Source organism: Coffea arabica, chromosome 10e, assembly GCF_036785885.1.
Source record: "Coffea arabica cultivar ET-39 chromosome 10e, Coffea Arabica ET-39 HiFi, whole genome shotgun sequence".
NCBI classification, from domain to species: domain Eukaryota; kingdom Viridiplantae; phylum Streptophyta; class Magnoliopsida; order Gentianales; family Rubiaceae; genus Coffea; species Coffea arabica.
The window spans coordinates 5,326,395-5,351,276 of NC_092328.1; the positions used below are offsets into that span (position 1 = coordinate 5,326,395).

Sequence of the window (24,882 nt, forward strand, 5' to 3'; positions counted from 1 at the left end):
TTGGATAAAGAGACTTGTAAAAAGATCAAAAGAAGGGACATAAAAAAACAAACATGCGTTGAAAAAAAGAACAAATGCCGGAAACTAACAACACCAATACCTGATAATGTTGTTGATGGTAGATAAATTCATTGTACATCATGAAGGATTCAGTTAACATCTGAGAGGCAGTAACAAGAGACAATTCGGTGAATGGTTAATTGGTGGCTCTACCGGAGGCCCTCAATCCAAAATAATGTCTGTTTTTTCCATGAACGCCTGGCCAGTAGACCTTCAAGCAAGAGGCTTATGCGTTTCAATTAAGAAAGGCAAGTTGGGATTACTAAGGTACAAGCCAAATCACACACATAAATAAACAGAAGTATATAGTCATATGTAGGGTTGATTTGCCATCACTCTCGCATGCAAAACAATTGATGATTGCATAACGATTTGACTAGACAATTTGTTTACTATGCATTATATGTGAATTCGATGTGCGAATTGTTTGTTGTCAAATGTAAAATAACATATCACAACAGTATCAAATGGTTTCTATTCTTTCGGAATCAGAAGGCTGAGGCTTTGAGCACGATTTAATTAGCAGCAATGCTAGAATGCAACCTGACCGCATGCGTCCAAATTATGAGTTCACAATAGGCAGACCTAACCAAGATGATTCTTTTAACAATATAAAAGAACTGCAAGTAGCTTTAATTACTATAGATAGTATTGCAAGAATGTTGTAGTGACCCTTTCCAACTATTGATAATTAACTATGTACTTGCATAATTATGTATGTACATAATTAACTATGTAGTAGCTTTTGACTATATACGTACATAATTGTATCCATGAAAAGCAAATACCCATCTAGTGCCTTAATAAGGATGTCAATAAGAATTCTCCCAAGTACATAATTAACTATCAGGCTGTGGGATAGGTCACAACTCGTTTTAAACAAACTCGTGCATCTTAATTAGGTTCCCTCTACTTGGGAGAGAATTCTTATTGACATCCTTAAGTAATAATGGCACTCCGTCCTATCTTTTCGATTATGTCAAGTAAACAAGAAATATTTCTATCCTTAATTCCATTTACAACTATTACTGTTTTGTCAAGTTGTGACTAAACCAGAAGTGATGGTATCTTTATATGTTCAAAAGAAAAGAAAAAATTATGGCTTTTGTCATAAACAAACAAACAGACAAATATGGGAGTGTCAACTAAACTTCCCAGAAAGTGTACCAAACATTTGCAATTTAACATGTGCCATCATTCTTGAGCCGCCATGGATTAAGTGGAAAACAAGTCACTGGGCAGAAGTTGAAGTCGTTTTAGTTAAATCCTTTTCAAGTCAGGAATTTCAATTTTTAACTCATAATATAGTACCGTGTAATTGACCGACCAGCACAAATTTTCTTAGTCAACATGGGAATTAAGTCAAGTTGAAGCAAATACAAGTCCGGAATGAGTGGCTTCTGAAGATGAGTTGATGATGAAGCCAGAAGAAGCAGCACATAGTTTCTGTATAAGTTAATGGCTGCGTGACTTATTCTGCCACTATGAACTAAGTCACGACATTTCTCCTTTGCAGAAGGGTTTTTTTTTTTCCCACTTATGTTCCTCATTGAATTGACCCTAATAATAATATATTCCAGACATATTTCACTATCCCATTGTCCTCTTTCCCTTCCACCAAAAAGAATCAATTATGTGTTCATCGAAGCCCTCTAACTATTTTGTTCTAATAAAAAATTTCACACAGGTACAATCCACAAGTGGAAATATTTTTTGTTTAACCCGTTTAAAATATGTTTAGAACCAGAGACTTGGTCCACGAATGGGAGTTTGTTTAATGAGACTCCTGTTTAGTTAGGAATCCTCCAAGAAGCAAATCGAATAGGGAACTAAAGAAAAGGAATTACTCCTAAAATATGGTACATCCGCTAGCATATACCATGAAAAAGTAGATCGTCTGTGAGTAGTATTTTGATTTGTACATCCAAGTGCATGTAGTAGTGGATAACTTTTGCATTACTAGCATAGAATGATATTGCGAAGTAGTTACTCTTAACTTTTACAGTTTGAACAAGAGTGCTGTTGAAGGATCCTTGACTAGGAAACCCTGAGTGGTACACTTGTCGCACGTTTTATTGGGTACAAGTACAACATAAGGTTTACGAATACATATATTTTGCCACAGCAAACCTATCACAAAGAACAAGAAAGGAGTACAGAAACAGTAGAATCACCCTAACAGGCACCGAACTACTTCAATACAAATATTGGAAACCATACGAGGATAATTAAATTAGGTCAATAATGCACCATTTCTTGGAACAACCACAGCTGAGAGTGGCTTCTTCATCTCACTTGACAGCTTCAATACCTCAGTCAAATCAACTGGCTGAGCTTCATTGTTCTGAGCCAACATGAAATTCTGCACCAATTTAGCCACCCAAAGGCTCACAGTCGCAAGTCCTAGGTTCTTCCCTGGACAAACCCTACGGCCTGCTCCAAATGGTGCAAGCCTAAGGTCATTTCCTCTCACGTCCAAATTTACACCACCAGCCCATGGTATGAACCTTTCTGGCTTGAACATCCATGGCTCATCCCACACCTGAGGGTCATGTGTTATAGCCCACATGTTAACCATGGCAACTGTGTTGGCTGGTATGACCATCCCATTGCTCAGGTGGACATCATCCGTCGATAAACGGGCCCACGACATAAGGGGTCCTGGTGGATGCAGCCTCAGAGTCTCTTTGATCACAGCCTGAAGGTAGGGTAGCTTAGCCACGTCTGCATCTGTGACACTTTTATCTCCCAAAACATTTTTCATCTCATTGTAAAGATAGGTTTGGACTTGAGGGTGCAAAACTAATTCTGCCATGATCCACTCAGTTAGAAGTGCAGTAGTGTCTGTGCCCCGAAAAATCATTTCCTGTAAATCATGTACATCAACAGGCAGCTAAATAGTCACTTGGCTAAGTGCCGAAGAATAAAATTTTGTTTCTTTTGTGTTGGTCACCAGCAAAAGAATCGAATTCTTGAAACCATACCATAGGAACCAAAAATAAATTACATTTAGTCTAATGCAAATACTGCAACAACCCAACCTACCTAATCAGTCCTAAAAAGGTTAAGTTTTATTTTCTTTTAAGAAAGGTCATTTTCAGCGTGCTCTGGTGCAAAAGTCCAGGTATATACTGTCGAAATTCGTTAAGAGATAGAAAGTTATTTCCCAGGAAGACCTTCATGATCCCTTTAGAAAATTGTTTGCCAGTTGGCATTTAATTGGCATGAAAGAAATAATTTACATTATCAAACAGAAAAAATGGCATGCCATCTAGTAGTGGTAAAGAGAATTGAAATGCATTTACTAACCCATAGAACAGCGACCATATCATCTTCATCAAGCTTTTCTTCACCTTCTAGAGAGAGCAAAACATCGACAAAATCAGAATCATCGGAGACCTCAGCTGACTTCCCAACTCGATGTTCTTCAATAATCTTTTTAACAAGTTTTCTAACCCGAATGACAAGAGCTGAACAACGTTGTTGAATGCGAAAAGGGTCATAAAAATTCTTCAACCAGGGCAAATGATCAGACCAATTGAATGCTCCCAAGAGCTCAAACCCTTCTCTGACCATTTCATGCAACTCTTGAGCCTCTTCACTAAGTGATGTCGTTTCATACCTTTTACTAAACACAATTTCCATTATATTGTTTAAGGAAGCTACTTGTAGGTGTTTTCTAAGGCTTACAAACCCTTGCATGGTTTGCTCCTTGGAAATGGCCCTTAACATAGCTGCGCATTCTAGCTGACGTCCAGCTTCATGGGCTAATATGCGTTTGGGTGCAAAGAGGTGAGATGAGGCAATTTTCCGCAAAAGCCTCCAGTAGGCTCCATTGGGAGCGAAACCGATGGCTCGGCTAAACATGAGCTGCTTAGCCGACTGTTTTATGGGACGGCTGGAGAAGTGGGGTGAGGTCAAGATCTCACGAGCCGTTCGTGGTTCGGAAGCCACTACGATGGGAGTTGATCCCAAGCTGAACGCCATGAGTTGACTTGCACCATGGCTTGAAGCCATGCATGCAAGAGTTCGGTGAGCCAAGCCGTGGCTCAAGTTGAATAAGCTGCCTATAATTGGCAGGCCCCTGGGTCCGGGGATTGGAACTTGGCCTAACTCGTTCCGGCCAGCTCTCCATGCAGGCCCTCCAGAAGAGAAAGCCCAAGTCATGAGCCCTGCAGCTAGGAAGAACATGGCAGTAGAGAACAAAATCCAAATGTTGCATAAGTTCTGGGATTCAAGAATTGCTGGGAGTGTAAAGAACACCCACCAATTATCCTCCGAGACTGATGAAAAATCCATGTTTTTTGGGTGGTTTGAATGATGGAGTGGAAACGAAAAGAGTTTAATATGGAATGGAAGAGGATTTGTGGAAGGAAGATTGTGAGGATGAATTGAAAGGAATAAGGTGGCAATGCTGCTTAAATAGGAGGCATGTCGTGTAGTGGGAAGCAATTTGAATGGTTAAAATATTAGTACCATGGCTTTTATTTTTGTTTTCATTTTTTTTGGAAGAAAGGGTTTTTTTTTTTTTTTTGGGTGGGAGGAGGACTGAGGAGTGGTATGGTGCTCAAAATTGACTCAAATGACGTCCAAGCACACATTGGACGGACCATTAAGCGAATGGCTGTGTTTGAAGTATTGTTTACTCGGCCTTCGTCTCACCTAAATGAGTTTGTATTTGACCTTCCCTCATACTTTACAAATACCTCTTCACTTACTGATCACTTCTATACTTGGCAGAATACCTGTGATTGCACAAGTTTTTATGGTTTCTTATTCTTAATATTGAATCTTGATCTTGTGCAAACCTATGATGCCAACATCTTATAGAATACAGCAATTTGGTAAAACTAAAGCACAAAGAATTTGTCAAATAATGATAGAATTCAGGAAAAACCCAATTGGAAAGAGTCAGCTAAGCAGAGTCAAGAGCGAAAGGGAAAGAACATTAGACAGTGAGAGAAAAGCACGCCCAAAAAAAAAAGGATCACATAGCTATCATGAGACGTGAAAAGTTAGTGCCTCAAAAGGAACTACATGCCAAGTATCTTCTTAATCTTTTCCATGGACGGATCATCTAATTACCGGTGAAAACCTCTGTTAGAAAGAGTCTACGGAGCAGAGTCACTCTGCTAGAAAATGGGAAGAAGTAACACAGGCAGTGGAAAGAAAAGTTTATGCCTCAAATGCAATTATTTGCAAAGTAGTAATTTCTTAATCTTTTCCTAGGATGGATCAACTAAAATATTCCGTTCTTGAAAACTGACAATTTTCTTGGTAAGTTCACATTTAGATGTATACATTCAGCATCCAAAACGATTGGATTACTGAGTATTTAGAATAGTGAATGATGTGTGCCGGCTCTTTCCTAGTGAAGTACACACCACAGACACATCTCTTTCCTTGCTTACATCGATGATCTGCCGTCAAGACACGAGCATTTTCTTTCTAAGATGTATTTCTGGAAGAATTTAACTAACATTAGTTTTCTATTTCCAGTTGGCTAGGATAAGATGGAAAAGCATTCCAATGGGAAGTCCATTATCACCCTCTCAAAAGCTAGCTAGCATGGTGAGCTGTGTAATGGTTGACGGCACTGTCATTAACAATTGCATGGAACTCTCTCAATCAACTAATTGGTTTTATTTAATTGAGTTTGGTTTGCTTGATTAGTTTGATTTACCTTGTTAATGTTGCTTTTTCGTTCTTAATTACCACTACACTGTCTATGGAGTTGGAGACGATGATAACACCCAAAATTACTATTTGGTTTTCAACAAAGTCACTGGACATTAATTTCAATATTGGCAATCATTTAGTCATATTTATTTACATAAATCTCTTAACATACATGAAAACTTTCTTTAATAATCTGGTCTATCTCTCATACACACGCGCATGCACGCACACATTAATTTAGGACCTCAAAGGTAAGTATCTTTTACTAAGTAAAAGCTTCTACACCTAAAAATAGAAAGAAATTAAGCCAAACCCTCGATGAAAATAGATACACGTCTTATTGATTTAAGAGGATAGACCATTAATTTCATTTTAATATTTTGAGAAGAATTATTCGTATTATTTCCAGCGTGAAGTGAGGGAATAATATTCCGTGGCAAATAATTTCCTAGAAAACCCCACCCTACTTTAATATATAACTTAGATCAACGTTTCAAAGACTGGGATTTACGGACTAAATTTGATCAAAAACTGTACACAACTGAGTTTAATGCGAGCAAATGGCATGAATAATGGATAATTAATTAACATAAATAGAAATTTTCTAAAAGAATGATAATAAAAATTATAGATAATAGAGAGCTAGCTGTGAGTTATATCATGACTTTCCGGTAGAGGATGAAATATAGGACTCTTTCCACTAATTGTGGAGCTAATTTTTGTCTATGGTCTTTGGGAACAATAGAAAATGAGTTTTCCTGCAGACAGACAGCTGTGGAAAACGAAATTTAGTTAAATATGCATCTTGCTTGTCTAAATGAAGCCAAACGAAGAATGATGCGGCCTTTCCTTAAAATGATGCTTATTCACTGTCACACACGCAGGCACACGCACAAGCACCTCTACATGCACAAAATGGCACAAATAAACTGCCAAATTCTAATATTCAATTACTATATATCCTTTTGCTCAGAGAAATGCAATATCTATAATTAATGCAGCCAGTGTACAGCAATTAAGAGCTGAGGAAATTTGTCGGTGTGTATTTTCACATCAATCTACCTATTGCGTGGCAAATAATTAAGGTATTAATATCCAAAGACTTTGCAGGCTGAAGAGACTCGATTAGAGATATTTTGGTGCAACTATGCATATCGATATGAACCCTAGGTATGATCAGGTCGGATTACTGGAAAACATAGTACAGCTAATTGCTAATCACCAAGAAAGTTTAGGCACCGACCCCTTCCAACTTTGAATGTCACAGTACCCGTTGTGTTTAACCAGCCTCCTTGTTTCCTTAATTTGACCGGTTGATGATTGGATATAAACCTGTCTACTGTCTTGAAGAAGGCGGATACAGCTATTAATTTTTGTTATAGCCATCACAGAATAAAGAAGTAAATAAATTTTGGGCGCACTGAATAAGAAGTGGGTCTAGTGTTATTTTTTCTGTGGAAAAAAAAAATTCTAGTGAAAGTATTGCAATTCAGAGGGGCGGCGGGTGGTGGTTTTAAAGTATCCATAATTAATCCACTTTTTTTTTTTTTTTTTTTTTAGTGTGCTTATCATAATTGAGCCATTTAAGGTGCAGTATTCGGGCTAGTTTACCTCGTAGCACAATTACTTTAATTCTAGTGAAAGTACTGCAATTCAGAGGCGTGGGTGGTAATTTAATTTAAAGTATCCACAATTGATCCACTTTCTTTTTTTTTTTTTAGTGTGCCTATCATAGTTGAGCCATTTAAGGTGCAGTATTCGGCTACTTCACCTAGTAGTGCAATGCTTGTATTGAAATTTTTAAGAGATGAAATCTAAAAAGAAGTTTTTTAATACGTGCTCAACGGTCATTCGTTAACATATTTAAATTTTACCTGACTTATCATGTATATACACATATTAATAATTATTACCTTTTATTACATTTATACACACTTGACCTACATCTTGATAATTGTCAAATGGGTACCCGTTAGACATATCCATCTAAAAATTAGTTATCTTTTAACGCCCTATGGGGCAACGACTAAATGACCAAATGCAAAATAAAACAGGAGGTTTCGAGGGTTTGGATCGTCTCCTCCCAAGGAAATCAATTACATCACCTAATTAATATAAAAAAAAAAAGGGCATAACTTTGTTCATAGGATACTTGTTCGGACATTATGACTAAAATGTGTGTGTGTTTTTTGGTTATCCTGCGTTGTATAATCTTTAAGTGATCTGCTGATCTCTGCTGTGGTCTCGTATAGTGGAGGGTAGAAACAAATGGAGGCAGAATACTGAGCTGAACTAAAAAGAAAGCAAAGGTATTTGCTGATCTTTTGCAGGAACTTAAAAGTAGCAGGTTGATTAGTCCAATGAAGAATAGTAATCCCCGGCAATCTAGGCAGCAGCACAACACTTTCCACCCCGTTAATTACTCTCCTTTTACTAATAATTGCCCTCATAAACATTCATCCGAAAGCATAGAAGACCACACGAGCATTTCATCAATCTCAACCACGCAATCAGCACTTCACGCAAGCGAGCACACACACATTTACAATTCCAAAGTTAGATCCCTAACCTAATTAATACACAAAGTTTATCGTCAAAATCGACGCGTGTGTGCGTGCGGTTTGGCGAGAAGCCAGGAGGGCGGGTGGGGTGATTAATTTGCATAATCCCAATTAAACTCTCCAAATCCACATGCCAAATTCGTATCTTGCTTACGAGGCTTCCCGTTGTTGATGCAAGTGTTCGCCTGACCTCCGTTCATTGTTGCATTTTCACAAGGTTAATAGTAATTTAGTAATCTCGAAGATTTGACACTAATCATGCTAGGTCACTGATTTGCGCCGTCCTATTTTGTTCTGCGAGCCTACGCTAGGAGCTGCACGGGACTAATTGGTTAAACGAGTCTGAAATTATTAAGTACGAAAGTCAAAGAGATTTTGAAAAATTTCATGCAACTATATAATGTTGTTTATTATAGTTTTTGTTAAATTTTGTGAATGTTTGTTGTCTTGGGTGTCTTGCATTTCCGGCTGCAACTGTTAATCGTTGGTCGACCGTTGACATGCATGTCCATGCACGCCCGTTTAGGTCGCTTAGTAAGAAGTGAGAAGCAAAAAAGGCGCCTTGACGTTCTATATCACATTATGTATGGTCATATGCACAAAACGAGGCAACAACCAAAAAGAGCCTTGATGTTTACTACTAATACAAAGTGGATCGGAGGTTCACGAGTTGAATTCTATGAGTTTCTTGTAAGAATCTCACAAATTTATTTGAATTCAACGGAACTCAACTTGTGAGACCTGAATTGTACTCTCTCTGTCTTATTTTGATAGTCCTAGTTTTTTTCTCACATAGTCTAAGAAAAAATAGTTAATTTTGTTAGAAAAATAAATGCAAGTTGCTATTTTTCTAAAATACCCTTATATTAAATAGAGTACAACTTTATGTTAATTATTCATAAAAACTTGAATTGATGGTTTATGGAAACTTGAATTGATGGTCAAGAAGAATCAATTCTCATTCGTATATCAATATGTTTTGGAAAATATAAATGTATTAAATGGGGTAGGTTATATTCAATAACAATCTATATTAAATAAGGTAGTTTATACTAACAACAACTTACATTGAATAAGGGTATTTTAGAGAAATTAAAAAATAACTACATTCTTCAATTAAACTACAATTTAGGACAAATGAAAAAGGGAAACAGGACTATCAAAGTGGGACAGAGGGAGTAGTAAATTTATTTATGGTGTTTGACGCAAATGGCAGATAAGCAATAGGTTGGGGCTTGGGAGACACTCAAGGAAACTCGATTTATGAGTTCACTTGCAAATTATTGCATATGATGTGGTCTATACACGGTAAAATAGTCATTGTAATATATGATAATGTCAAAAAAATATGATGACATGTCATGTATATGATATAAAAAAAAAAATTGTCTGAATATATAGTAATTTGCTCATCATCTGTTGAACATGCATGAAAAGAATGACAAATATGTCTTACAAATGGTTCCATATCTTGCAACAATTAATAAATTGCATTATCATCAAAGCGTGGTTGCAGACTACTCTATCTACCCAGTGATCAGTTCTGATAACGAATGATAAAATCTCATTAAAATTCGTAACACATTAATACAGTCACCTATTTTGTTTTCTCATCAACTCTGTCCAAGATAAGATTACTAGCAGTAAACATGTGACAGGACATCTTATATAGAATTAGGTTTTATCATTTTTGAGATTATCTATTACAGTTAAGAGGTCTTATAAGAAGACCACATCATCATAAAACATTACTTAATTTGCCCTGTGCAACAGTTGGTGAGAGTCGATCTTCACATTCACTGTCCTCCTCATTTACAGAACTGATCAGCTCATGTAACTAGTTGCTTATTTGCTTATTAATTCGTAGATCTTTCTGTTCTTGTCGCCTCTATAATTAGGTATGTTGGGAATACAAAACAATAACTGATCAAAGAAGACAATGAGTAATCTTCAAGAAAGAGTACGATGCTAACTTGTATAGAAGATGTTAGAAGCAAATTCTCAACCAAAAAAAAAGATTACAAGTATTTCTGTGCGTTGAAGATTTACAATATTACCTTTTGTTTAAATATACAAAGAGCGTATAATAGGAATTCTTCCGATAATAATTTTGCTGTTGCAAGGTATTTTATTTCATATCTTGTTAAACATTTTATGTTTTAATTATTTGGTAGAATTCTCATGTTTCTGTCTTACATCAATGTACTTAGACCATTATTTACAATTTGAACAAAAATGGCCAGCCCACAAACTTAATTTTTTAGCTTCATTGCCATCAATTAATGATTAAGCATAATTAAATACTTTCTCATGTAAGACATTAATTTTTCTTGGCTTGCAGCAATTTCTGTAGACACTTTTCTGAATGCCGTCATCCTTCCCGTCTACTCTTGCTTTCTTCTTCAAGTATGGTCTCTTTGTTTTCCACCACCAAAAGCACCAAACTTATATTACGAAAACCGACAAATTGCTAGTGCCATATGAAAGAATCCTTTTGCATGACTTCTTTTTATATATTGGAACAACAGAATTTCTTGATGGAGAACGTGAAAAAATCAGCAAAAAGAATTGGCTGAAGAAACTTTGGAGCAGATTGCCCCAGTGCAATTTGCGAAGTGACAAGTCTAGCATGTCTTGCAAAAGGATGCGCTACATTATTACATATGAAAGAATTTCGTACGAATTAATCTACCTTTAATGTGAAATACCTGCGGTCAAGAATTGAGGAAATCACTCTAGTATCTACTTTTTTTTTTCTTCTTTTCTTTTCTTGTTTTTCATAAGAAGATCAACTGCGATTCTTTATTTACTTCTCGATGATGACTCGAATTCATGACCTATTGTGAAGCGTCTTACCATATAGGTTGCATTTCATTGTCCACTAGTTATCTATTGATCAGAAATTAGAGAGGGGTGATTTAAAAAAAAAAAAAAAAAATTGGCCAAACGTAAGAACGCTAACCTTTTGAATTTTATTAAAACACTGACTGAAACTACTAGATAGAGGGGACACAGGCCTTACACTCGAACAAATCAAGGACCATATAAAATGATTCACTAGATTAATATTACAGCTGACAATTAATGGGATTGCTTATAAAATAATGACCAGTATTTATCCAGCCCATTGGGCTCCTAAAATTAGTAATGGGTTACTTGGAAAATTGGGTTGTTTTAGGTTTGGTCTGAATTGGTTTGCAAAAATTGCATTAGACAAAAAAGTATCTTACACTCAAAAGTTTTTAAAAAATCAAAGAAATTATTATTATCATTTATCAAAAATACTAATAATCAGGAAAAACATTTTAACGAATCATAATCAAACTTAAAAGTGGATATAACGGATAGCAATTTACGATAACACAAAGGCAGATAAAGATTGCACAGAACATTTCAATTGAGGCCATGTATGGTGTACGGGCAGATGCTTGAACAAACACCATGAGCCGCAATTCCGCAAATTTGAAACCATGGAGAGTGTTTGGATACCCCAATTATCCCAAATAATATTTCGCTTGCATCATAAACACATTTCCCAATCTACCTTTTTATATTTCCAATCACCTTTTTATTTCACATACATCACATCACAAAAAATGCTACAGTAATTATTCCAAATAATATTTCAAATAATACACTATCCAAACAAACCCATAATATTTGTCGCTTCAAATGGTAATCAGTTCCCGGCCTTTTCAAGTTGATCTTGACCCCGCTTCACCGGGCTTGAACAGTGAAGCTCTCGTGCTCAAACTCGAGTTCGTACTTAATCTAGTTCGAATAAAATGAAAACTAATTATAATTTTTTTTTTCAAATGAATAAAATCGGTATTTTACTGTAATAAATATAAAAGCACAAGGGACTTGCATTGTAACTTCACAACGAATAAAAATTTATAAAAAAATATATATGTTAGATTGATCCGGTTTGACGAATCAATGAATCGAATATTGATATGCAGTCTCAATTTGGCAAGTCAAAACTCGATCAGTTTGTAAGCGATCGCAATGCAGCACTAAGTACCTTATAAAATTTCATCTAGATTGTTTTTGTTGCATCAGATTTCTTGCTTGAAGTATTGAATTGAATAACTTTTCACACAAATTCAATTCTAAGTAACCTAAATTACGTTAAAACCAAACATGCCAAGCGCACATGCACAATCTTGACATAGAAAATGTAAGATAGATATTTATTTCATCGAATCCAATGGTTCAAGACAGGAATTGCTGCAAAAACAGTTCATGGCGACCAATCTAATAACACAAGGGAAATGTTCAAGGTGACAAATTGCAGTTTCTCAATCAGACATGAAGCGCACGGGTTGACAATCTTGACAACTAAAACACAACTTCAATAGGCTCAAACCCCTTGTCAATAGAAGCCTTAACTGCGTCAATAACAGCCTGTGTCTTTCTACTGATGTTTGGCCATTTCTTCTCAGGCTTTGAACCATTTAATTTTATACCACCAACCAAAGAAGAGAACTCCCTCACCATCAGGGCTTCCTGAGGAAGATCCGTTCCCACAATATGCTCATTAGGGGAAGGATCACACCCTATAGCGAGCTCAACAAACTTGGAATTTGAAGTCACATAAAATGGTGCAGCACTTTCTTGGTATGGAATGACAAAATCATGAACCCGAAGATTTCCATTTGTTCCAAGAACTGTGATGTCCATTGTCAAGTTGGTGATGAAAGAACAATAGAAAGTTGCAACTTTTCCATCTTCCCAGCGCAAGGATGCACCGCAGGACAAGATCACGCCTGCTTCATTGAATTCAGGATCAGGCAAAGCTGTTACAGTTTTAGGGAGTTCGTATTCTGCAGCCCACAGAATTGCCCGAGTGCAATACCAGCCGGTGTCACCCAAAGCACCAAGTGCATCAAGATCAGGTTTTACTCTGATATCATTCTTGAGAAATTCAGGGCCCTCAACGTATGAGAAAATGCTGTGGACCTGTTGAAATTATGAGAACACTAACATCTATATATTAAAAAAAAGGTAGTCCAATGGGCACTCCAGTAGTCTTAAAAAACAAAAAAGGAACATTAGCATCTAAAAAAAGGTTGTCCAATAGTCTAATTCAAGCTTTTAATAAGGCAACTACCATATATATATATTGTCATTTCCATTATTGATCCTACTGTTGCTTTTGAATTCCCATTATTGGTCCTTTTGTTGCTTTTCACCCCGTATTCATTGAGTGAACCTATGCATCAAGAAGAAGGACTATTTTATATCAGTACCAAAAAAAGTCATGGCTTAAAAACTCCAATTCTTGTAGTTACATCAATAATTAGGCAATAATTCATTCGCGAACTCTTGTATAACGTGTGTACGTCTTTAAAAGACCACATCCAGCTTGATTAAATTTGGATTGGAAGGACTAAATAATCAAAGAAGAGAAAAAAAACATGTAAATGGTACCAATGATCCACTTTTTGGTTCAAATTCAATACTACAAACGAGAAAAAATTTGGCTGCTGTTCATGCCCCAGTCTAATTTTATTTCCCATGGTAATTTTTTGCACAAAATTGCCTAACTTGCTCTTCACAAATCCAGTGCAGTTTACAATTAAAAGATTTTTTTTGGACAAAAATAAAGTGCGGGCTATGGCAATATCATGATAGAAAGAACAAAATTAAACACGCAAAAAGGAAAGAAAAAATTCAAAAAGAGGAGGAAAAAAATTTTTTAAAAAAAATTACCGCCTTGAGCTGGCCGAATTTTTGAGGATCAGAGAGAAATTCCCTCATCTGAGAGGTGCGTGGATGGTGCATCCACATGGTAGCATCCATGAACTGCACCCCACTCGATTCACAGGCCTCAAGAATTATATCCAGCTCCTTCACGTTCAGCGCCACCGGCTTGTCCAAAAGCACGTGTTTCTTCTTTTGAGCCGCCAAAACAGCCCAGCGCAAGTGTAAGCTCGTAGGCAGCGGAATATAGACCGCTTCCACGTCCGGATCGTCCAACACGCCGTCGTAGCTTCCGTACACCTTGGCGGAAGCCGGGAAGCCGTTCTCTCTTGCGAAGCTTATGGCCTTCTCCAGTGAACGGCTCCCAATAGCTACAATAGTTGAGTTTGGAGCCAGAGTTATGGCTCGAGATAGTTTTCTTGCTATCTTTGCACAGCCTAAGATTCCAAAACGAACCGGCGGCTCGGCCATTTTTTCCGAATCCGTGCTTCTTTTTTTTTTCCCCCCCTTTTTCAGTAGCAGTAGGCTGCGTGAAATTAGATTACTCTCAGGCTCAGCCAGCATCCATTGAAGCTTTGTAGAGTTGTCGTAGTTTCGCTACAAGTAGAGGGCTTCAAGTCATCGGTCGCAAGTCTAGCCGTGGCAATTCGGTCACTTCACTAAGACTCTTCTACGTGGAAAATGTTGCATTGATTGGCTCACTGTGTAATTAATGTAGTATTCATTAAGTGGACCAACAGGGACTTCACCAGAAGAGGGGAAAGATCTGATTGAAACTTATAACAAACTAAGATTTGAGGATAACCATTTCATTAATTGGCATGGTTTGGTTGTTTTCAAAATTTGGGATCATCTTCCTCTTTTGATTCTATGGGTAACTAGAGAGAAAACAAGACCTGAAAGCCATCCAAGTTTGTGAAAGATCTCCTCGCCGACAGCGAGAAAAATTAGGGAAAAAGAGAGGTGAGAATAAATCCCAAGATTAGTGCTTCTTCAACTGTACCATGGATCACAAGCCTGAATTTTTTTTCGTGTCTGCAAACTTTTTTCAAGAGAGGCAAAGGGTTTTTTCTCGATAATTAAACATTCCTAAACAAAATATTAGCAGCCAAGAACAATTAGTAAAAACGAAGCTTTATTAAACATATGTTAACCATTCCTAAACAAATAACTGCGTTGTTCCGCTGCTTAATTTAACTCTTTTCTCTTTCAGCGACTCAACTGTGTCGTCGCAATAATTTTTGTTTTGACTAATAGTGCTATTACATTTCATCTTGTAAACTATCTGTCTGAATCAAAATAGATCTTGTTGTAGAACCACAATAATAATACTGCTTCTTATTTTCGAATTGGGATTGCCTCGTAATTGTCCTGATACGTAAAAATCTGGCTCTCTAAGCATCATATGAGGCGAATGCAATTGCAATTTGCATCTAGGAATGTCAATTCAGCTTCCTGAGCTGAGTTTTGATAAGTCTCAGCTCGACTGATAAAGTATACGGGTTTTCAGGTTTCAAGTTTTGGTTATTCGAGTTGAAATTAAAAAGTTCAAACTTAGTTCACACTATAATATGAGTCTTGAGTTCAAATCGAATTTGGACTAAACTCATATTTAAATGCATATTTATTAATTATATATAATATATATTTTATAATTATGAATTACTATAAATTTATATATAAATTATTAACATTATATGTTATAATATGTTTAATTATAAACTATGGATATTATAAATACTATATATATATATATATATATAATTATACGCATATATGGGCGGGTCTTAATCGAATCTGAGTCTAGTATAATCCAATTTCGATTCACATTTAGTTTAAAGCTAATATTGAAGTTCAAACTATGTTCGATCCAATTAAAATTTGTGCTTAGAAAACTTTTTTTGAGGTCAAATGGGTTGGATTTGGGCTAGCCCGACCCCATTTTCAGTGTATTCGCAAAGTTCTATTTACACGTCATTGGGAATATTACCTCCTATTTCCAAAGGGATATTACCCCCTACTAACGTGAATTATCGACAAGGACATCATCATTATCATGTTAGATGAGAATTACGATTCTTGACATGGAATCCTGCATGAGGTAAATTAATAGGAGTCTAGAGGCTTCTGTTGTTGCCAGTTGCAATCGCACCCAGTGTAATTTTTTGCACTTTTCTGTAAAACCAAACAATTTTTAACAGATAATCTACATCAACTTTTAGAATTGCCAAAAATAACCTTTGCTGTACTCGTGATTTTTTATATGTTTACAAAAGCAAATATTTCGACACCAATGAAGCTAGCTAAAGCAACTTTTTGAAAGCATTTTACAATCTAGCCTATTGCTTTTTTTTTTTTTTTTTTTTGTCAATCATCATTTCTACTCTATTCTAATGTAACTACGGGGAGACCCAACTGGACCTCTGAGAGATCGATGGGGACAGAACCACCACCGGACCAGACGGGTGTACCACGCACCTGTCTGAATTTTTTGAAGAACCACAAATGTGGCAAATTAGTGGGAGGCAAGGGTTCGCCAAAACCTTTAAGGTGGTGGCCATCAGCCTAAGGCTGATGGTTCTAGCCTATTGCTATTTGGATAGGAGTTTTTGAGAGTTTTTTTATACTCCAAAAAAAAATGTACTATAACTAGTAAAAAAGATAAGTGAAGAATATATCAAGAGAATATTTTAAAAAAATTTTGTGCAAAACTCGGCAATTCAAACGGGAGCCTCTAAAACTTCCAGTACAAGTGGAGAGATTTGAACTCATTGTCATTTTTTTTTAAGCCTAAGGAGGTTATGGTAAGGAACTAGTGGTATACAGATCCAATTAAATTAAAAAAATATTATAACACAACTCTTAAATTTTTTTCACTGCAAATGAGATTCAAACCCTCACCTACAGACCAAGAAGGAGGGACTTAATAAGTCCCTCTCTGGTGATCACTGAACCATTGGCCCAGTGATTAAGTCCCTCCCTGGTAGCAATGGCTGGTTTCATTGTCATGACTCATGTGACAGTGACAACATCTTGATGGATGATTTTCGCAAAGCTGGCCGGAAACAGAGGTCAAATTTGTCCGTTCCGTGCAGGCAGTAGCCACCATTATTATTAATTAATTAATCTGAACCATTGTCAAAAGCCAGGGGGAGTAGTTGCGGGTCAATTCTCTCGTCCACTTCCAGTCTTTCTCCGGTATCCGGAGTCTGGCTAGAATGCGACTTTTTGTTCTATCTAGCGTTCGTACTTTCTCAACGGTTGTGCATAATCTCTACGAAGAGTGCAGTGAAGACCAATCAGTGTACAATAATTGTCCGTCAAAACCAGGAAAGGTTGGTCAAAATATACATCGATAATCCATACATTCATTATACTTAGATTAATTACAGCTAGATTCATAAACGAATCAAAAACTTGACAGACAGTTTGGATTCAATTTGAGTCTGATTTTTAATAAGTTTGAATTTGAATCGAATTCGAACTTTTAAATATTCTACTCGTAAAACTTGAATAATTTTTTTATATTCTCTAGTATTTAACATATTATTAATATTTTATAGAAAATCACACATTTATTAGTCGGATAAATCTTGCATACATTGGCTATGTATATACTAAGGCTTTTGTTTGGATTACATTTTTGTAGAAAAATTATTATAACTATTTGATATATGTGAGGTAAAAAGATAATTGAAAAATACGTCTACGAAAAACTTAACAATTTTTCAAGAAAAATTGCAATCCAAACACACCCTTATGTAAAATTAATGTTCAAGAATGATTAATCCAAACACACCCTTATGTAAAATTTCAAGAAAACTTGTCTTGATACATGCTACATATGTAAAATTTAATGTTCAAATTTAAACTGAAATGGTTTGGCATGCATCTAGACATATGTGCTAACGGTATAAGAAAAATTAATCGTTATTATTTTAGTATGTACATATTATATATATTATTGATAATATAATATTATAAATTTAAAAAATTAAATAAAATTTCGAACTCTTGAATCAAACTTGAGCCATTAGATAATTTAATTGAATCGAACTTAAGCTTGAAACTTAAACTCGTATAGGGCTTGAGCTTAAATTCAAGTTTGGGCCCAAAAAGTAGAACCGAGCATGACGGTTTAAAAGTTCGAGGTTTGCTGCCCTAATTACGGCATAGTTATGAGATGATAGAAGGGCGTGCTTGGTAGTTCAGTACTAGGAATGTACATCCATGGCAATGAGCCAATAAACCATACAGGATCTGGAAGTCAGTTTCTTCACCAGAATCACGAGCCTTTCGAATATAATTCTGAGGCTTGCACCAATATTAACATACCTGCAAATGATATCATTCTGTCCAACAAAATCCAGCAAGATACCAACACGTTGTAAGTTCCCGCTTCGTGAAGAAACAAATTTGACGCTGTTAATAAATCAAAGCTCGAAATGAAATCCAATGGCAAACAAAGAAGAATCTTCTTTACAAGGAGCAAATTCTTCTTTACAAGGAGCAATCAACATCTTATTCAAGATAAATGCCCAATGGGCAACGCAATACAGTGCAATCAGCCAATAACTTCAACAGCTTCAAAGCCCCTGTCAATCGATGTCTTGACCGCATCCAAAACTAGCTGAGTCTTCCTGCTGAAGGTTGGCCATTTGGTTTCTGGCTTTGCACCCTCAGCTTTGATGAGTCCAACCAATCTTGAAAACTCCTTTACCATTTGAGCCTCCTGGGGAAGATCTGTTGTGACAACATGCTCGCTTGGCTTGGGCGCCCACCCAGTCACAAGATCAGTGAAACCCGATTCAACACTGGTCGAAAATGAAGCCTTTTCCTCTTCAAAAGGGATAACAAAGTCACAAAGGTGCAGAGAACCCTTTGTTCCAATAGCAGTTACATTCATCGTCATGTTGGACAGGAAAGAGCAGTGTAAAGTAGCCACTTTCCCGTCTTCCCAATATAAAGAAGCTCCACATGATAAAACTACCCCTGCTTTGTTGAAGACAGGACCAGGCAATGCAATTACCGATTTTGGTAGCTCAAAATCAACAGACCACAAAATTGCTCTCATTGTGTACCACCCAACATCACCAAGAGCACCTAGAGCATCCAGATCAGGCTTCACCCGAATATCATTTTCCAGGAAATCAGGATCAGCAGTAAATGTGAAGACACTGTGAACCTGCAAGATTAGCTAATTAATAGAAAGCTAGTCCCTCTGGCAGGATTCATTTTTATTTCTTTCAGTTGGTGCGTGTATCTACTAAGATAAGATGCCACAAACACAAATAACAATTCATTTATTTCCACAAAATACTCATCCCATCCATAATTCTATCACATTACTCCTTGTACCATTGATTATCTCAGAACCATTCCAATATGCATACAGACTCAAAATTTTATTTGCGCTAGGAGTTTATTCTTCAACAAAAGCTCTATATCTGCACCGGTGCACCTGGAATGAACCAGCCGGTAGATCTTGAATTACCACTAAATCTGCTAAAAATCTTTCCAGCATTTTACCCCTCAAAGATCACTAAAAAACCAAAGGTTAACGTGTGACATCACTCTTATCTGCATCAAGAAAAAGTAAATCAACCCCTGTATACCCGCCTAATGCTAATAGAAGTCGGGGGAGACCATTGCATCCTATCATACGGCAAAATAAAAGAGAACCAATATTACATTTGATGTTTCAATTAACAGCACAAAAATCCAACCTCTAATGATTAATTCCAGACAAAATTCCAATTATAACAACTAAGAGAGGATACTTTGATCATAAATTGCTGTACTTGAGAAAAATGCGTCCAAATGTTTGACTCAGACTGACAACTTTGTCAAAATCACACTTAGATTCCGCACAGAAAAAAGAGCAAAGAAACCCACAAACAAGACTATTCAATTTGATTAATCAAGATATCTAATCCCATAGGGGAAGAGAATATAAAGAACTGCTAGTGCTACTGAAAAATATTTGCTTGGGGGGAGAATAAATTATCTATACCGATTTGAATTGACCAAACCGGTGAGGGTCATTTAGGAATTCTCTCATTTTAGCAGTACGAGGATGATGCATCCACATGGTAGCATCCATGAACTGCACCCCACTGGATTCACACGCCTCGAGGATCACATCAAATTCTTTAACGTTAAGGGCCACTGGTTTCTCCAAAAGCAGGTGCTTTTTCTTCTGAGCAGCCAAAACTGCCCATTTTATGTGCAAGCTGGTCGGCAACGGCACATAAACAGCGTCAACATCTGGGTCATCTAGAAGGGCGTCATAACTGCCGTATACCTTTGCTGAAGCCGGAAAGCCATTCTCTTTCGCAAAGTTTGAGGCTTTTTCCACCGAACGGCTGCCTACGGCGTAGAGGGTGGAGTAGGGGGAAAGCGTAATGGCCCGGGAAACTTTCCGGGCAATATCGGCACAGCCCAGAATGCCAAATTTGATGGGGATTCCGGCCATTGGTTTTTCTAGGATTTTTGGCGTAGGGATTGAAATGATAGTCAAGTATTTGTGATAATGTGTGAACGGGGGGAGAAGCGGATGCTTCTCAGGTTTTGCGGAGCGAGGGAGCCCGAGAGTTGGCAGAGAGTAAAACGCGGTGAGTGGAACTAGTTTGCAATGAGTGGGACAACAAAAGCGAGCAGTGACGCCTCTTGCTGTTTGGATTTTGCCAAAATAAATATATAAATCAATAAGTTTTTTTTTTTAAAGCAAAAGAAAAAAAAATTGTGTTATAGATAATTAAACAGGGGCCATATTGCTGGGGCCTGCTAATCGTGCGAGTTGTCAGCATTATTATGATACCCAAATGGATTTGCAAAATCATTTGAATATGTTGTTTTATTTACCGATCATCCAATCGGAGGAGGAAAGGTTCAGATCATAAAGTCAAGAAAAGTGGAGTATAGGGATTTTAAATTTTACCTTCATTGCAAGACAAATTTTGGAGAAAAAAAAAAAGTCACTCATTAAAATGTAATCATGGAGTTAATATATTAAAAAAGCAAAGTTAATAAGGAAAAATTTATAAATATAAAATAAGATAATAATTGTTATTGTATATATATATATTTATATAATAAATTAAGTGTGATATACATGTCTTAACAAGTGTTCATTAACAAGTGTTCATTAGACACTCGTTAGGGGAAAAAAAAAAGTACATGTTTGGTAACTAGACTCAAATGCCATGTTAGGATCTAATCAACAATGGCCATGTTAATTGAAACGATTTTTTTATTAATTTGAAACCACCTACAGCAATCCAAAAAAAAAAAACCACCTACTAATAAACAGTATGTTTTTTTCAAAGAAATCATCATAATAAAAAAAACTGAACCTGCAATTTCATGCTACTTTTAGAGGCTTATTGACTAAGTTTACAATTCAAAGGTGGAAATGAATTCCAAGCAACATTCACAAAACTTTCAACCAGATTTTTGAAGGAATAAATTAAAGAGCACTCACTACATACCATTGCCCAGGCAAAGATAGGAAGAACTGCTAATTCAAGATGGATGCCAAATGGGCAACAGGAAAAAGTATGATCAACTAATCAGCTCAACGGATTCAAAGCCCTTCTCAATTGATGTCTTCACTGCATCCAGAACTAGTTGTGTCTTCCTACTGAAGGTTGGCCATATCTTCTCAGGCTTCCCACCTTCAGCTTTAATGATTCCAACCAACCTCGAGAACTCCATGACCATTTTAACTTCCTGAGGTAGATCAGTAGCTACGACATGCTCATTTCGGTCGGCAACCACCCCCCTCTGAAGTTCAGCAAACCCTGGATTCTCACGGGTAAAAAATGAAGCCTTGTCCTCTTCATCAGGGATAACAAAGTCATGAAGGCGCAGGTATCCTTTTGTACCAACAGCAGTTACATCCGTCGTCAAGGTGGACAGGAAAGAGCAGTGGAAAGTAGCCACTTTCCCATCTTCCCAGTACAGAGAAGCTCCACAGGATACCAGCACCCCTGATTTGTTGAAAACAGGGCCAGGCAATGCGGTTACCTTTTTCGGTAGCTCATAATCAAAAGCCCACAGACATGCTCTGACGTTGTACCATCCAGCATCACCAAGAACACCAAGAGCATCCAGCTCTGGCTTCACCCGAACGTCATTTTCCAGAAACTCAGGATCAGCAGCAAATGTAAAAACAGTTTGCACCTGAAAAATTACAGAGTCAATCAACTATGCATTAAGATTTAAAATTAATCATCAGTGGTTGCCGCAAGGAAAGTGAGACCACTGAGATGAAACCTTGATTTATTGCAATAACTAACACTACCAATACTACTGAAACTTTTTGTGTTTCTGTTCAAATATATGGATATCACCAACATATAACTTGCACCTACATACCAAAGAATGGACTAGCCAGGAGCATTTCTTTTCAACTACCAGTAATTCTGTCATCCGGCTTTACGCTTAGAGCATTTTACCCTCAATGACCACGAAAAGTTCACAAAGCTAAGTAACATCCCAAAGTAACCGAGGAAAATAAAGGGTGATTGACATCTATACAACTAGAATAAAACCCCGTGTATTGTTGAATCCCAGTGATAGAAGACAGAGACATCTGCACTTTCACTATGGGGAAAAGGGAGAACATCATAAGTAATCAACTTTCACATTGGGTATCATGTAATATGGCAAATATAAAGTTCACCTAAGATGAAGGCTCAACGTTGTTGTCTTCAGCAGCTGAAAACATCATGACACGCATAAGGGGGATCAATATCATCACTGATTTCTACCTTTAGAATTTATTTTAACCAAGGCAACGAAGAACTAACAACAATATTAAGGGCTCGTTCCATGGGGTTACAATCACCTGATTGTGCCTTTTCTCAACAAAATCTGTTTTCAGATGCTTTCTTAGCTTATTTTAATCTTCAAAAAATGATTATGAGCTAACACTTGATGCTTCTGAAAGCAACATTTTCAGGAACTAGTGTCTTTGAACTTCTACTGAACCTTTTGAAGTTCTGAAAGCAAAAACATTACTTTACCTACTAAAACAGGTTATCCAGAATGCTTTTCCATAATCAGCTTCAGAATAAAAAATAAAAAAAAAAAACACCATCTTGATTGACTGGACCAAGAGCATGCTGGTACATCAGAAGTATAACCGAATTAAGTAACAAAATAAGTCCAAATTTCTACTCAGATTACACGACTTGAAGTTAGGATCAGCAGGGAAAAGGCCCACAAAGCAAAAATATTTGATTAATTAGTCTATCTAATTTTAAGATGACAAAAAAGAAACTGCTAGTACTAAACAACGTTTGTTTTGGGGAATGGAAAGTATATAGTATTACCGTCTTAAGTTGACCAAATCGTTGAGGATCATTAAGAAACTCTTTCATTTTTGCAGTACGAGGATGATGCATCCACATGGTACCATCCATGAACTGCACCCCGTGAGATTCACACGCCTCCAGAATCACATCCAGCTCCTTAACGTTAAGGGCAACGGGCTTCTCCAGAAGCACGTGCTTTTTCTTCTGGGCAGCCAAAACAGCCCATTTGACGTGCATGCTAGTGGGTAACGGAATGTAAACGGCGTCGACGTCTGGATCGTCCAGAACGGCGTCGTAGCCGCCAAAGACCTTAGCTGAATCCGGAAATCCATTGTCTTTAGCAAATTTTGCTGCTTTTTCGACGGAACGGCTGCCTACGGCGTAGAGTGTGGAGTTGGGGGAAAGTCTTATAGCGCGGGAAACTTTCCGGGCTATTTCAGCACAGCCCAGAATGCCAAATTTGACTGGATCTTGTTCGGCCATGGATATTCTTGAGGTATGAGATGAAGAAGAAGAATAAAAAAAAGGATTGGCAAGTGCTTGTGAAAATGCCGCAAAGAGGAGGGCTCCACTATATAGACGCCGAAAAAGGAGATTCCCATTTTGTTGGAGCCCGCAGAGGTTAGTGCTATGCATAAGTGAGGCATCCCCGCGAAGGAGGCGTAGAACAAAAGATCGTTTGTCCTTTCCATTACAGAATTGTTACACAAAGGCGGGTCCTGGTAGGCGGCTGCGGACAATCTTGGACAAATGTGTACTCTTATCCATTACTCCTGTCCTCCATCTAATATCTTCTCAACAGTGACGGTATTGCCAATAACAGCATAATAATTTTGGAGGTTGAGTGGATTTTCCAATGTAAAAGTGGAATTTTTATTTTTCTGCAATCTTTTTCTTTTCCAAAAGTACAAGTGGCATTCCTATTTTCTTCAAAAAAAAAACAAAGAAATTTTGAGAAAGTATTGAAATGAGTAGCAGCTAAAATAGTTCTTCAATTCAGTACAGTTAATTGTATTTCATCGGAGTATTACCTATTTGAAGGAAATATAACGGATAACTAAAAATTTGTTTGAGAATTGTAATTCAAAAACGTTTGGCTGGAAGTTTAGGGGCTTTTTCAAGTAAAGATCTGAGCACTGACGCAGTTATGTCGGTTGAATTTTAGTGATGGGCTGCTGGGGAAAAAAAAATAATGTTAGCAGTGACGCATTAAGTGTTTGGATTTAGAGCATAGAATAAGGCGCAATAATGTATTTGGATGGTCTTTGGATCTAAAGTTTTATGCTGGCCCATACAATTGTGGCTAATCGTTTTCTGAGGCTAGTAATCTGTCAATCCTCGGTCATGTAAAAAAGGCTTTTTGATAAGTGACCACTAGTTGGGGAGGTCCCTTGAGTTGATAGGTAATAATCACAAAATCCAAAGGTCAGGACGGCTCAGTTGGGATTCTCTATGCTACTATTCGATATCAAATTCAGTGTCAATCTCACTTATCACATGATGGTAGAAAATATTTAAATAAATAGCACGTGATAAATTAAATAAACATAACATTT

General features: G+C 37.0%; 4 protein-coding genes across 5 annotated transcripts; all 4 read right to left on the reverse strand.

The window, feature by feature from the left end:
- Positions 1-2,080: 2,080 nt before the first annotated feature.
- Positions 2,081-4,459, reverse strand: LOC113712634 (cytochrome P450 78A7-like). Its single transcript, XM_027236124.2, has 2 exons — positions 3,370-4,459; positions 2,081-2,926 (listed from the first exon to the last, which is right to left on the reverse strand). The coding sequence occupies exons 1-2, from the start codon at positions 4,357-4,359 to the stop codon at positions 2,294-2,296; spliced, it is 1,623 nt and encodes a 540-aa protein (XP_027091925.1). The 5' UTR covers positions 4,360-4,459; the 3' UTR covers positions 2,081-2,293.
- An 8,007-nt stretch (positions 4,460-12,466) lies between these two features.
- LOC113712293 (uncharacterized oxidoreductase At4g09670-like) lies at positions 12,467-14,991 on the reverse strand. The gene is made up of 2 exons (XM_027235647.2): positions 14,016-14,991; positions 12,467-13,262 (listed from the first exon to the last, which is right to left on the reverse strand). Exons 1-2 carry the CDS (start codon positions 14,568-14,570, stop codon positions 12,642-12,644), a joined length of 1,176 nt encoding a protein of 391 aa, XP_027091448.1. The 5' UTR covers positions 14,571-14,991; the 3' UTR covers positions 12,467-12,641.
- A 3,418-nt stretch (positions 14,992-18,409) lies between these two features.
- On the reverse strand, positions 18,410-20,672 carry LOC113712294 (uncharacterized oxidoreductase At4g09670-like). The gene is made up of 2 exons (XM_027235648.2): positions 20,020-20,672; positions 18,410-19,191 (listed from the first exon to the last, which is right to left on the reverse strand). The coding sequence occupies exons 1-2, from the start codon at positions 20,479-20,481 to the stop codon at positions 18,571-18,573; spliced, it is 1,083 nt and encodes a 360-aa protein (XP_027091449.1). The 5' UTR covers positions 20,482-20,672; the 3' UTR covers positions 18,410-18,570.
- On the reverse strand, positions 19,145-24,046 carry LOC113712732 (uncharacterized oxidoreductase At4g09670-like). Of its 2 annotated transcripts, XR_011821777.1 has the most exons (3): positions 23,345-24,046; positions 21,497-22,190; positions 19,145-19,191 (listed from the first exon to the last, which is right to left on the reverse strand). XR_011821777.1 is itself a non-coding variant. In XM_027236274.2 (2 exons), exons 1-2 carry the CDS (start codon positions 23,960-23,962, stop codon positions 21,570-21,572), a joined length of 1,239 nt encoding a protein of 412 aa, XP_027092075.2. In that variant the 5' UTR covers positions 23,963-24,045; the 3' UTR covers positions 21,357-21,569. The 2 variants fall into 2 exon arrangements, 1 of the variants encoding a protein (XP_027092075.2); XM_027236274.2 differs by lacking the exon at positions 19,145-19,191 and having other exon boundaries at positions 21,357-22,190; positions 23,345-24,045.
- Between the last annotated feature and the right edge of the window lie 836 nt (positions 24,047-24,882).

What these genes read in the sequence shown, in the direction of transcription:
- LOC113712634 (XM_027236124.2), bottom strand. Translation starts at nt 4,359, where the DNA reads ATGGATTTTTCATCAGTCTCGGAGGATAATTGGTGGGTGTTCTTTACA. An exon ending in ATATGGTCGCTGTTCTATGG is followed by an intron (nt 2,927 to 3,369) that starts GTTAGTAAATGC and finishes CATGATTTACAG; the next exon opens with GAAATGATTTTTCGGGGCAC.
- LOC113712732 (XM_027236274.2), bottom strand. Translation starts at nt 23,962, where the DNA reads ATGCATAGCACTAACCTCTGCGGGCTCCAACAAAATGGGAATCTCCTT. An exon ending in GATTTGGTCAACTTAAGACG is followed by an intron (nt 22,191 to 23,344) that starts GTAATACTATAT and finishes GTAATTTTTCAG; the next exon opens with GTGCAAACTGTTTTTACATT.
- LOC113712294 (XM_027235648.2), bottom strand. Translation starts at nt 20,481, where the DNA reads ATGGCCGGAATCCCCATCAAATTTGGCATTCTGGGCTGTGCCGATATT. An exon ending in GGTTTGGTCAATTCAAATCG is followed by an intron (nt 19,192 to 20,019) that starts GTATAGATAATT and finishes CTAATCTTGCAG; the next exon opens with GTTCACAGTGTCTTCACATT.
- LOC113712293 (XM_027235647.2), bottom strand. Translation starts at nt 14,570, where the DNA reads ATGCTGGCTGAGCCTGAGAGTAATCTAATTTCACGCAGCCTACTGCTA. An exon ending in AATTCGGCCAGCTCAAGGCG is followed by an intron (nt 13,263 to 14,015) that starts GTAATTTTTTTT and finishes TAATTTCAACAG; the next exon opens with GTCCACAGCATTTTCTCATA.